Source organism: Monopterus albus, unplaced genomic scaffold (assembly GCF_001952655.1).
Source record: "Monopterus albus unplaced genomic scaffold, M_albus_1.0 scaffold52.1, whole genome shotgun sequence".
Lineage (NCBI taxonomy): Eukaryota > Metazoa > Chordata > Actinopteri > Synbranchiformes > Synbranchidae > Monopterus > Monopterus albus.
This window is the reverse complement of record NW_018127932.1, coordinates 1712697-1725997: the sequence shown is the minus strand read 5'-3', so window position 1 is coordinate 1725997 and position 13301 is coordinate 1712697. Positions and strand designations below refer to the sequence as shown.

At 42.2% G+C, this 13301-nt stretch overlaps 2 protein-coding genes across 2 annotated transcripts in view; both read right to left on the bottom strand.

Moving 5' to 3' along the window:
- Positions 1–113, bottom strand: part of LOC109961203 (synaptopodin 2-like protein) — a 3970-nt gene extending 3857 nt beyond the window's left edge. Inside the window, exon 1 of the mRNA XM_020601873.1 lies at positions 92–113. Within this exon, the coding sequence (XP_020457529.1) occupies positions 92–113 (22 nt within the window). The remainder of the gene's footprint in view (positions 1–91) is intronic.
- synpo2la (synaptopodin 2-like a) lies at positions 19–9137 on the bottom strand. Its single transcript, XM_020601571.1, has 7 exons — positions 9045–9137; positions 6302–6453; positions 5618–5955; positions 5240–5443; positions 3357–3820; positions 1776–2345; positions 19–1724 (listed from the first exon to the last, which is right to left on the bottom strand). The coding sequence occupies exons 1-7, from the start codon at positions 9135–9137 to the stop codon at positions 1284–1286; spliced, it is 2262 nt and encodes a 753-aa protein (XP_020457227.1). The 3' UTR covers positions 19–1283.
- Between the last annotated feature and the right edge of the window lie 4164 nt (positions 9138–13301).

Below are 13301 nucleotides of genomic sequence, written 5' to 3'. Positions count from 1 at the left end.
GTTTGTTTTATATCCCATCATGACCATTTCTATAAGAATGTTCTAACTTTGATCCCATTCAGTAATCTGGCTAGCTCTATCCTGTTCATACCCTTCTCCACAGCCACTCTCATTCTTTGAAACCTATTATAAATGTTGGTGCCTTTCAGTTTATCAACTTCCCATTGCACACCTTCAGATTAAAACATAAATTAAACAAAACAAATATACATTCCTTCACCTCTGTTATTTGTTTAATAAAGGTTAAGAATTTACATAGATCTGCAAAGATCTCACTGATACTAAGTAGGCTCTAGTGTCCCTAAGTGGCACTTGGAAGCTGTGATATCCAGTGACAAGAGAATATTCAGTGACAGCCCAGGCACCTATTGAATGTGACCCATGCTAAAATGATGGCTCTCTATAGCTAAAGTGAGCAGAGGTATTTGGCACAACCTCACCAACACTTTGCAAGAGCAAACCTTGTTTTTGCATATACTTTCATATAATTCCACAGTAGGCCGAGGCATTTAAAAACATTTTACAGTTTTCAACCGGACATGCATCGTTCAAACACCTGGATGAGAAGACTCATCGTGGGTTTCTTGCTGATAATGCTGTGCTTTAATCCACCTGCACCTGTGGACACTGCGCAACATACATCATCAGTGACTGAACCCTATCATGAGAACTGCTGCTATTAACTTAACATCTTTTAGACATTTCAAGCTTCAAAGAATAATTCCGTACAGGCTCTGTTTAGAGGACATTTCTGCTAAATTAGTAGAATGTGTTCTCCAGAGGCCTTACACAAACTTCCCCCAGGACAGGCACATGGTGGACTACAGTATATGACATACAGTATGTGCTAATATTCCCTGTGATTATTGCCCTTCAGATAAATGTGTTAGTAAATGTTTTAACATTAAAATAACTGTGATCGCTAGCATTTTGAACAGAAAGTAGATGTTTCTGATTAATTATCATTATTCAATATATATATTTCAAAAAATTGAGGGGCATCTAGATTTCTGCTCTATACCAAATCACTTCATCACCTTATGTTACAGTGTTTAACCTTAATTAACTGTCTGTTGTAATTTCCAAAAGCCTTAGAGAAAAGAAAGTTTGCCACATTTGAGAAACTGGACACAATAAATCTGGTGTTTTTGCTTGACTTTAAACAACAAACCAATTAATAAAAATTATTATTACTATTATTATCTCAATAATTAAATAGCATCAGCATTAAATGAATAGAACATGTAGATGTCAAAGTGTGGTAATGACTGATTTATTACTGTTCACATTGCCCCGGGTCTCCAGACATGGGGCAGCACTCCTCCTTTGGTGGCAACAAAATGTGGTTTGGGCGCCTGAACTGGGGGCAAGGACGAAAGGATACTGAGCTCAGGAGCGCTCTGGAACTGCTTGGCTGTCTGGAGCCCAGTGGTGTATGATACTGGACTGTATGGTGTAGGGACTACAGGGAGCACAGGGTTTGGAATAGGCATGGCAGAGAATTTTGGGAGGCTGGGCCATCCAGCTGGTTGAGAGGGAGGTGAAGCTGGGCTTGGGGTGAAATGTGCAAGAGGTGGGGAGGTCATGCCAAAGTCGGTCAAACGTTCGCCGAGGGTAGTGGCTGATCGAGGTGCGATGACTTTGGGAGACAGAGTGGGCGCTGACATTGGAGTGGGTGTGGAGAATCTCTTGATCTCATAGACACGGGCTTTTTTGATGGGGATCTGCTTAGGTGCCGTTAATGAACTACCCACCATTGTTGTTGTGTAGTCAGCCTGCTGTTGCCTCTGGGCCTGGTAAGAAGGCATGGGTGACAAATTAGTAGCAGAACTGAACATGGCAGAGTTGAGCTGGTAGGGCTGTCTTCTCATGGCATCCAGGGCTTTGATGCCCTCTTTGTGGGAACGCCCTCTGCCTTTGCTTTCTGGCTTACTTGTATTTCTCTGAGGGCCCGTAGGGATAGAAGGGGATAGCAGTGGATTGTACCCAATTGGTGGAGGGGCACGGATATTTGGTGAGTATTTAAACTGAGGAGGAAGGGAAGGATTGAGGGTGGAGTCAAGGGGTTGGACTGCACTGTGTAAGGTCACATCCTGCTGGTAAGGGGTATAGGGTGCAGCGTCCACTGCGTACATACTCATGCGGTTCTGCCTGCGGGCAAACAGCTGGGCCCCCTTACCCCCTGCTTGAAGAATCTGTGGGGCTTCTTGGATGACCCGAGGTTTGGGTGCCACTGGAGGGGGCACCTTCCCTGTGCTGGCATCAATACTCCTCTCTTCAGCATCATAGGCAGCCTCAGTGGGTAATAGGCTGGATTTCTGTCTGGTGCATCTTTCATCCAGGTTTTGCACCATAGACAATAGCTCAGGATTAGGTGAATTCTTTTTGACATCTGGCACATTGAACATAGGTTTGAGTTTGCCACTACGCCGTCGTGCCTCAAGTAAGATTCCTGTGCGCCCTGTTAGACCAGGAACAGGTGTTGGAGCTGCAGCTTCTGGCTGGGAGACCACTTGAGATACACGTGCCATGGAGCGTTTAGGTGGAGGTGGCTGAGCAACTGGCACTTGATGTGGAGACACAAGGGGAACTGAGTCAACTGAACCACGAATTTGTGATAAAGGAGGAATATGGACTGGAGCTCTCGGTGCTTGTGGAGCTGGTGGTATTGGCATAGACACAGCTGTAAATGGAGCCTGATGAACACTAATTACTGGTGGTGGTGACTGCATTGCCTTTACAGAGGTAAAGATGGCTGGAGGGTAAAATGCAACTGGAGCTTCTGGTGTCGGAGCTGAGGGACCTTGACGTACATCAGATGGTGGGGAGAACACTGATGGATGACCAGAGGGCAATTGAGATCCTAATGATGTAACATTAACAGCTACTTCAGAGGCAGTGGAGAACATTGGTGGCACATCAGATTCTGAGACAGGGCGCTGGGTCATCTTTGTGACGGTTGGTCGGAACGCTACAGGGCCAGTCGCAGCTCGGATGCTGATGAAGCCAGGAGTGAAAGGACGTGCTGTTCTGTTGAGAACATTACTAGCAGGTAGTTCTGGTAATGAGGTTTCAGCTGTTGATGCAGGACTGGTTGGAAAAGTCACTGAAGCAGTGGCTGGTTTGGGTGCCACATGCGGAGGTGACATCGCTATGCTAGCTGTGCTAACTGCAGAGTAAGATAGGTCCACATTTGACACCCCAGCAGGACCTTGAGCCTGGGAGGGCTCTTGCTGTATGAATGTATGCCTAGGTGGTATCACGTGCTGAGGCTGGAGGGCTGGTTGTTCCTGTATCTCTGGATGCAATTGATACATCTGAGCCTGCTCTTGGACTTGAGACTGTGGAGGAGCCTGAAGTTGAGCTGTCTCCACCTTCTTGGCATGCTCAGCAGCCCTTTTTCTTTGCTGCTCAAACAACTGGGCACCCTTGCCTGCAGTTTCACTCAGCCCTGGACTTGGAGTATCCTCTGCCCCATCGCCACGACCTTCAGCACCTGCAGTTGCCCTCCTCTCCAGCATATCCAAGTAGTCACTATCCCAAGTTGGATCAGGAGCTGCTGAGAAGACATCATCATCAAACTCAGATTCACTGCCAGGGAACATCCCATCCTCTTCCTGTGAGTCCTGACACTTGTCCTCATCCACACTACCAAAACTAGTGAGAGTGTACTTCTTGGAACGCTGCCGCCTCTTCTTGAACATCAACACCCCCTTGGAGTGAGGGTTGGGAGCATCAGTCAGTAGGCATGCAATTGTTCGACACTTGCTTTTAGCTTCCTTTACTTGCTTGTCTTGCATTGTATCGCCTCGGTTCAGTTCTGCAGGGAAAGCCATAGCTATTAGGAACAGTTACATGGCAGCATAACATTTGTACTTCAGTAAGGTCAGACGGGTCTAAAATAACAAATTTTACTTTTAAACCAAGACTGACTCTAACATGAGCATCTAAATCTGTCCTGACCCCCATTCCTTCAATGGGCATCTATCTCTTAACATGCCACAGGTGCACTTCCAAGAAAATTCCAGGCAAGCCTTCAGCTTCTCACATTAGTTGGGGTGAAGGATAAATTTGCACATAATTAGGCATATGGACTCTAACATCCAGCTTTACTAAAAGTTGCATTTAGGCATATGGACTCTAACATCCAGCTGCAATAAAAGTTGCACGTTGTAGCTTACTGGAAGGGGAATTTCAAATGGTAACCAACTTTAGCTTAGGCAACCTAATTCTGTCACCCTGGGAGTAACAATATGGGGTTCCTAAGAAGGGCATTACAATGTCAAACCTGCACTCAGTGATGGCAAGGGGGATTTACATGAGCACACGAGTTGATATGCGTTCTTAAAAGAACATGTTGACTTCAAGTAGCCCAGCTCTGTGCTTTCGTGGGACTAATTATGGATGATAAGTGGTAAGAAAGAATACTTGGTCAGTGTCAGTGCTCTATTAACTCTTACTGCATCACTGTAATGTTGTAGTTTTTTACCTTTCTTCAAAGTTTGTGTCTATCAAAAATAGTAAGACATTACTGGCTGATTTTTCAGGCTTGGGTAACTGGAAATTATGCAAACACTCTAAAACATCGGCTTCCTTTTGTGACATTTTAGATACAAAAACAATCTTCATCACCAGGTGAATAATTCATTCCCTTTTTGTATCTGTGACATACCATCTTATCTTCTACCTTAATGGAAGCACATCTGTCTATATTGGTGGATTTATCATTGTGGTGACAACCAACTTGTCATGTTGAGTGTTAGCGAAATGAAGGGACAGCTAGAGAAACCATTATAGAGACGAGAGGGAGAGAGGAGCAGAGAAAATCAGAGTATCCTGCTTTGCTACTTGATACCTAGAAGCAGCTGTAGATACTTTTCAGTGCTCCCAGATGGATCACTTGGATTTTTACACATTTAACTGAGATAAATATAGTAAACGCCCCTGGCTGTGCTCTGTTTAACAGACAGGTTGACAGACACTCAAACTGGACTACGAAAGGAAACTTTTCAGTGTTTAGTTAATTACAGTAGTTTTCTTGATTATGATTTCCATCAAGATTAAGACAGAGCACTCAGACACTATTCTTGCCATAATAAATGTTTGTATCAGTGACATACACTGTACATATGTGTCTATTTGTAGAGTTTGACGTTTTTGTGACTCTTGAACAAACTTTAAGGAATGTTGTAAATAGGTGTGGAGACCCTGGTGATTGTTCTTCCTCTGCTCTACTTACTGGCTTGCTTAGCCTTCTCCATGTAGGTTGTTGTAAGCTCCTCATCAACGGGTTTATTCACAGGACCCACCATGGGCACAAACTGATTGCGGGAGCTTAGCATCAGAGCCTCTTTTGCCCTCTCAGGGGAAACCAGTGGCACATTTGCTATCTCTAAAAAGCTACTGTCCTCTTCTTGCCCCCCTTCCCGTAGCCCCTGGTCATCTGCTGAGGAGATAACGGAGGAGGTCTCAGTGGAGGTGTGGGGGGACCATATTTCTGCACCAGGAGGTTGGTAAATGACCTCCCTCCGTGCCACCCCTGCTGGCCCTTCTCCTCCATCTCCAGCTCCCTCATGTCCATCCATCAAACTCGGGTAAACTTGTGCATCTGGAGCACTGTCATAGCCGCTCATCTCTGATGTCTCCCCACCCTCAGGGGAGTCTCGTCCTGTTGGTTTTCCCGGGCTGGAGTTGCTGGGGCTGCGGCGTTTTTGACGGCGCTGGCTGTAGCCCGCCACATCTGCATCACTGTCAGTCTCGCCATAGTAAGCCTCACTTCCAGGTGGAGATGTCAAGCCACTGGTTAGGGAGGAGTGGCTACGGTGGACTTCACGGACAGGTGCATGTTGTGGGTGGGTGGGTGACATGGCATGCAGAGCAGCACGGTACTCCTTGTCTATACGGGGAGATGGGGCACGGGTCACAAGTACCACGGACTGAAAACCAGCAGGCGCCCTGCAAACAAGTTAGAGGCTTTACAATTTTGATGGGACATAATGAGGGCCCTAGGATGTCATATTAGAGTCTACATCTGTTCTAAGTCTGGATTTTATTTGTTGTTAGAGTAAGTGGGATCTTAGCACAAGCAGCAGAAATATTTGTTGATTCTAATGTTTTATGGATTCATTTATTTATGTATTTTAGAAACATAATAGACAGTAGAATCAAACACATGCACATTGCAAAGAGTGCTGGTGTCATACTTCAGTCTTTAACTTGTCCATAATATGTTTGATTTATTACAATTTGGTTGGTCATTTTTTTATCATAACTGAGAGTATAATTGTTCTGGTCTTCTGACCTTTTGACACGGATGTGTAATACCCCAGGGGAGCTGTCGATAAGGTTCATAGCCTGGGCATGGGAGAGTGTCCCACATGGGTGGTCATTGATGGTCACCAGTTCATCAGCCTCCCGCAGCCCAGCCCTGCATGCCTTACTGCGTTTACGCACCTACAGAAGCAAAGGAAAATAAAAGTTATAACACCTGGTAGCACACAGATAACAAAGTTACACAAATATGCATCTTAATGTGCCAGAACCAGATTAGATTTGAAGTCTTTCCAAGACACCTCTCAAGTCCTTAGAGAAACATCTGTCTTTCATATGTTTCAAGCACACGTCTTTCAAAGCCTTGAGGTTAATCCAAGAAATGCAAGTCTTAAACATTTGAATGCTGACAGATTATTCCTCTGCTCTGTGTTAATGGTGTTTTACATGTTGCCAAGGCCTTCGATGCACAAGCCAAGTAGTTAAATACAAGGGTGAAGCTATGCCCTGCCTGCCAGATGTTTACTTTTTATTGTTCCAGGACTATACAAAATGAAATGTAACTTTTAACATAAGGACAGGTATCAAGTTTCAACCATTGTATGAAGAGCTGCAGATACTTAAAAGATGATATTAAAAAAACTGCTACATTGTTTTTCGGTCTTTATTTTTCTTCTGTTTTATTATTTCCCTGAGAAGTGAATGTTCTGCTTTTGTAACTGCAGTGATAGGAAATTTAAAAAAAAATTGACAGAGCTATGCTGCTGTCTTGTCTTGGTTTGTGATAGTAACTGAGAGAAAGCAGATTTTGTCTTGACAGCTCAATCTTGCTGCAGACATATGCCACATATTGCAGCTTGAGTGGAGCACTCATGCACACTTTAACAGGGAAAATGCCGGCCAACAGCCACGCTCATTTGGCACTTTGCTATTTGTGCCTGAGGTCTGTCAGGACCATGGTGTTATGCCTACCCTAAATTGCCTCAGGTCTGTGCAAGACATGTAAACATGTCCCATAATAAATTCACAGCAGATATTTGAAAAATTTCAGACACTGACTACAGTGTTGATTAAACTAGATTATGGCAGTCCTATGTAATAAGTGAATATTGTATGTTAGCTTTCAGAGATAAGGAAGCATTGCTTTGACAATTAGTTTTCTTTCCAGCTATTCTAGTTTGCCTGTAAGGGAATCTCACATCCCCATTTAGCTGTGCATGCTTGTCGTACAGGATGTCATTTTTCATTCAATCAGTCCCCTTGTGGTTGCAAATCAAGCTGTTATAATACCTTTACATGTTCACTAATCACATTGTAAATAGACACATTTGCATGGAGACCTACCGACAGAAACTATGTGTGAGGTAAATTTTTGAGCACCAAGCTGAAACAAATAGCTTAGCTGACCCTGTGACATGCTGCTTCTCACCAAAAATAGTCACCTTGTAAAGTACTTCTGCTCAGTCAACAATTATTGAAATTGGGTGATGTGTGTCACTGAAGATTGCACATATAATTTGTGTGCAGGTGTACTAAAACCTGAACTATCACATCCAGAAATAATAGTTCTTTATGGAAAGGTTTCAGAGAAAACACAGTCAGCCCAAGTTTCTTTGAACAAGGAAGGACAAAGTTGGTAGAATAAAAAGCAACAATTATGCACTGATGATTTTTACAACTCAGTTCAGAGATGCTTGTGACAGCAAAGGATCAATGTGAACCCAGCGAATGTACCCATAATTTTACTAATTTTATGCATTTATTTATTTTCAAATATTTTTAGCTTTATTTACCAGAGGCACTAGTTTTTCTCTGCCTGCAAGCCTAATTAACCCTTTTATGCAGCATGTATTCCCCTTTGGATTACATGTCACTGTTTTCCAAACCAAGATCAGGATTCAAATCTGGACTGCTTTACTGGTACCAAATGTGGACGCCAAATTCTTGTGCATAAAGAATTTGCTCTAGCGGAGTAAAATGAGCTGAGAGGCCTCATGTGACAGTTGTAAGGTTGAATTTGTCACTATAAATGTAGTTTCTCACAGATCAATACAGTTTTAGTGTTTTATATCAGAGGCAATATTGTGGTTTGATTCTGGCCTGAACCACGATGATTTCAGGAATTCAACTAAATCCAAACATTCATGACATTCATCACTCACTGCTGTGGTTTCTACCATTAAAACTGTGTTTCCAAATAAATATCAGGTAACCTGCCTGCGATTAGGGTTTCTTATTGAAACAATAATGTAGTGCAAATGTACTAGTTCAGTAGCACAGATGAGATCATGGCCATTAATGAATGGTCACGGCATCCATATGCCACTCACAGTAAAAACAAAATAAATGTCTTTCAGTGACCTTAATATACCAAAAAATCCTCACAACATTTCAGTGTTGAAAACACCGAAGAATGGTGTCATGAAGTAGCACAAAGTACGAGTTATTTCCAACATTGAGTGAGCAGCAAATGCTACAAGGTTGCCCTACAGTCCCAGCTGAACTTAAAGTTTAAAGTTCACTCAATCAATCATTAGTGTACCTCTGTTCTCAAACAAGATGATGACTCATATTCAGGCCTCAAACCACCCTGCACGGCAGCTAGGATTTCATTTCAACTTTGTTCACAGCTTAATAAATCATATAGCTCAGCTGACGTTTTGCTTCTCGTTAGCAAGGCTGTTGAATCTCATGCAGTCTTCTGTGTTCCACTTTCTAGCCAGGAAACCATGAAATGACTGCTTCTGTCAAGTGACCTCACTCACCTTAGCCACCTGGAGTGGTTTCTGATGTTCCACACCTCCCTGGAGACGAAAACCCCATGGCGCTCCACCAGACAAAGTAATAATCACCTCCTCTGCAACCATTGCTTTGCTGTCGCTATCTTTTTTCTTGTTTTCTTGATTATTTTTTACTCCTCTTTGGTTTTTATATTTTCCTGGGGGCCCTCAGTGTGTTGGCCCCATGGTCAGTGGTCAGGGCCCCTCACAGAGCTCTGACCTACTCTTGCCTGCCACACTGTCTGGACGCTGACTTATCTCTGAGTCCAGTTCCAGGGCCGGCGCGCACACCTGAACACACACACACACTTGTGCTGGCCCACCCATTCCCTCAGTGGGCCAACCATCACAGCGAAGTGAGAGAGACAGGGAGAAGGAGAAAGAAATATGATGGGAGGGGGGTTTGTGTCTGCTTACACTGAGGAATGCCTGCTCCAAACGAACGAGGGGAGGGTCCAACACAGCACTTGTCCTGTCACTCAGCCCTATGCCACTAGGTTGCTGATAGCTCCTCCAAAAATAGCACACCACTATTTTGCCTGCTCCTCTGTGGACCAAGGGAAAGTTAACATTCAGATCATTTGGCACTATTTCATAAGTTGTTTTACAGCACTGAGATCATTAATAACCTTTAATAGGGTAACTGCCACACTTCCAAATGATAGAGCCTCTAGAAAATATTTAGTGGATGAACAGCCTGTATAGCTACACAAGTTAGAATGATAAATACTTTCATAGGACTAGTGAATTCTTATACAAAACTGATTCAGAGTCTAGACAGATATGAAACAGAAAAACAACACAAAAAGTCCTTTTCTTGTGGTGTAGACATTTTTGATAAAAAGAAATAACAGAGACATGATATTTATTTTTGTAGGCAGGTATCTGTGGAGAGTATCAACAAAGACATTTGATACTCAAACCAAACAAACAGTATACAGCTATGCTAGCAGCTCTCTGGGGGTTATGCACATCAATGCTTTGGACTAAATGCTAATGCTAAGATGCTGTCAGTGACGATGCTAATGTGCTGATGCTGGGGAGGTACATTACCTACCATGTTTACCATCTTACTTTAGGATGTCGGCATGCATTTGATGAAAAGTTAAGGGATCACCAAAGTTTTTAAGACTCATCCTCTGATAGATGGATGTCTTGGATTTTGATTTTTAAAAAATTACAAAACACATTTTATAGACATAAGCATACATTACTTTTTTGTGCATTAATCTTCCTTAAATCAATTTTGATAGTGTAGGTCATTCTGGTTGCACTTTTTTTGTCTCATTCTGCTGAACTGAAGGATGTGTTCTTGAGATTTTCACAAAAAAATTCATCTAATTAAAACATCAGTGCTAAAAGATAGGACTGCAGTACATTCTGAATGTGTATAATCACATAAGACACAGTGTGTTAGATACAGTTCTTATGTCAGAGGAAATCCTGAGTTTGTCAGTTAAAACTAAATCAAATGAGATTCATGCTCATGGAAGGCAGTGACAGTCTGAACTTAAAAGTCTTATCATTTTGAAACATTTGATTTATGAATCCTGTGATCCAATGTGACCTTTGTTCTGTTGTTCACATTGTTTCTATCTTTCTCTTGTCTTGTTTCTGGTTTATCCGCATGTCTTAACTTAAACATAAGTCATAAAACATCTTTTTAATCCAAGTCAAGCACTGAAAAAATAGATCTAAAGCTATCTGACAAGCACAAACAAACACAGTGTTGGTGGAGATAGACTTGCATGAACAATGTTGTATTTTCCTTTGGCACTGACAGGCCTTTAAACCTGTGGGTACAGACTGTATGATCCTCCTGCCAGAAAAGTAACACCGCTATTATCAATGCCGCAGGAGGTTACCAATGATAGCTGTTCCCTTTGGCAGGCTTGCTCTGCAGCTGTCTCCAGACCTCAGCATAGTAACTAAGATCGGTCCTGGGTCAGGCAATCATATATAATGCGACTCGTTCTTCCTGGAGATGTTATCAGATCTAACAGAACACCTCAGTTAAACCAAGTGTTTATTCTCACAGATACATTTTATTCAGTTTATATCAAATCTTTATTTACATGAGGAAAGTGAAGTATTAGACAGCTATTGGAACAAAAACAGCCGTAGAGCAGTTGTGCCAACCACCCCACCTAGTGGTTAAAGGTAGGGTAGCTGTTGGCTTGCTGGATCTGTTCCCTTTTATTCCTCAATAATTAAACTATTTTAGGGGTCATTTCTGTTTTGTTTGGGGTTGAAAATAGCTAACATTAGATTTGACAGATTTTTAATTTTTGTTACATGTTTTATGATACTAGCAGTTTTCAGGATGCACCTCACCTATCCTTCCTGTCACCTGTCTGTACCACTGTTATACTGAGATATTATGGTCAGTTAAACAGTTAAACACCCTTTGGGGTCTAGAGTTTTATAAAGATGTTTTCAAATTCTCATATGTCCCAATGTTCTTGGGAAAGACTTGAAAGACCATGTGACTTTGTGAGTAATATGATAATTTCCAAACACCCTTCACACAAACACGTCCAGCAGAGGATAGAAAAATCTAAGAATAGAAACGAGAAATTTTTGATATTCCATAACAGTCCCATTCAGCTAAAACAATACAGTGAGCTATAAACTTTCAGTGACTGATTCCCTGTTGAAATAAACACAGATACTGCATTGCAGAGAGCTGTGGCTTCAGCAGACAGGCCCGCTACAAGTCTGGAATAGGTCTGCTAAGTTACTAAGGTGGCTCCCTGTAGTGTATCCAACAGCATGGCTGAAACATTTCACGTTCCTCAGTGGCTCCATATGCTTTCTAATTGACAGGCTTTCTACCACATTCTTCCTATTAGATGAATTTATGTCATGTATAAGAGTGCAGCAAAGACTTATTGATTGTTGCTTTAACCCAGGAAGTAGAGGAAGCTGAGCATTTTTTTTTCTTGTGGACATGGGAGAACTGTTAAGTGAGGCAACAGCTTCTTCCCTCTCATGTCCCCCCATTTATTAGTTTGTGTCTGCCCATCTCTTCTTTCATGGTTTTATTTCCCTGGTTTTTCATCTATGTTGCCTGTGAAGAGCTTTAGATGTTTTCTCTGTTCTCCCTCTCTAATTCTTTCTATTTAATGGCTTCTCTGTTAGCCAGCTTGCCTTCCAAAGAATTCTTTGACAGACAGATTTGTTGAGTAGCAGCAGGCGCACACCCAGTGCCCTTTAACTGTGCCAGCATGGCTGACACTGCCAACTGGCCACTGCCCACCTTGCCCCCTGGCTCAGATGAACTGAAAATGAGACTACCATACTGATAAACATGATGCAGACTGAGCTTTTAGAAAGGCACGGCACGAAGTGACCATTGTAAAAGTAGAGAAAACAAGGGTTGTGACTTTATGTAATTGATTTGAGACCATTTTCTAAAGCAGAAATATTTATAATCTGTGCATATCAAAAAAAACAGTAACCAACAAAGAGGGTGTGTTATAAAAAGTCAGTGCCATGCTTTTGAATTTTATGCAATCTGTGTAACAGCAGCTTAATAAGAATGCAAAATATTCTTACAAGTGTAACTTTAAAAAGTATTTTTGGTCTTGACATCATACATACATTACACTATATACTGTATATCATATTGCAAAACCTTTTCCACCACGCTCATTCTTCCTTGCACTTAAAATGTTTAATTAAATTAGTCTGGCTTTAAGATGGTCCAGAGATGAGCATTATGGTGTGTTGCAAACCCTTCATTTAGTTTGCTTCCTAACACTAACGTGCCACAACAAGCATATCTTTTCCTTTTTGTATGATATTTGTGTTACCAAAATGTTACTGCTTTAATTGGAACCACTTGAACTTTGCTTCACACTGATTGATCCTCTTTTTTGTGCCTCCAGTCTGTTTTCCCAGCATATGCTGAACTCCTGACCCTAGTTTGTGACAGACCCTGCTCCATCTCTCCCAGGACAGTGGGAGTCCTGGGAGAGATGAGTCCTGTGTTATCAACTTCATGACACAGAGATGGCATGGCAACACAGGTGGGTCCTCATAACCTCTGTGTGCTGTCACCAGTGAGTCTCACACACACATCTGGATACTCACACCAAACAATGGTGCAGACCATCTGTCTAAAATTATGTTATACCAGAAGTAACTCTCACCAAGCTCTGATTGGTCAAAGATAAGCCTAGCTGCATTAGTTGCTATGCTGTTTTTTATTTTCCTAGTTAGCAGTCACTGCACTGCAGCACTGAATAT

Excerpts from the sequence above, each read along its gene's own strand:
- synpo2la (XM_020601571.1), bottom strand. The coding sequence starts at position 9,137 with ATGGTTGCAGAGGAGGTGATTATTACTTTGTCTGGTGGAGCGCCATGG. Across the intron at positions 3,821-5,239 it reads GGAGAAGGCTAAGCAAGCCA|AACTGAACCGAGGCGATACA; the intron begins GTAAGTAGAGCA and ends CTTTCCCTGCAG. Across the intron at positions 2,346-3,356 it reads AGGTGGAGACAGCTCAACTT|AACCTGGATGAAAGATGCAC; the intron begins CAGGCTCCTCCA and ends TCTATGGTGCAA.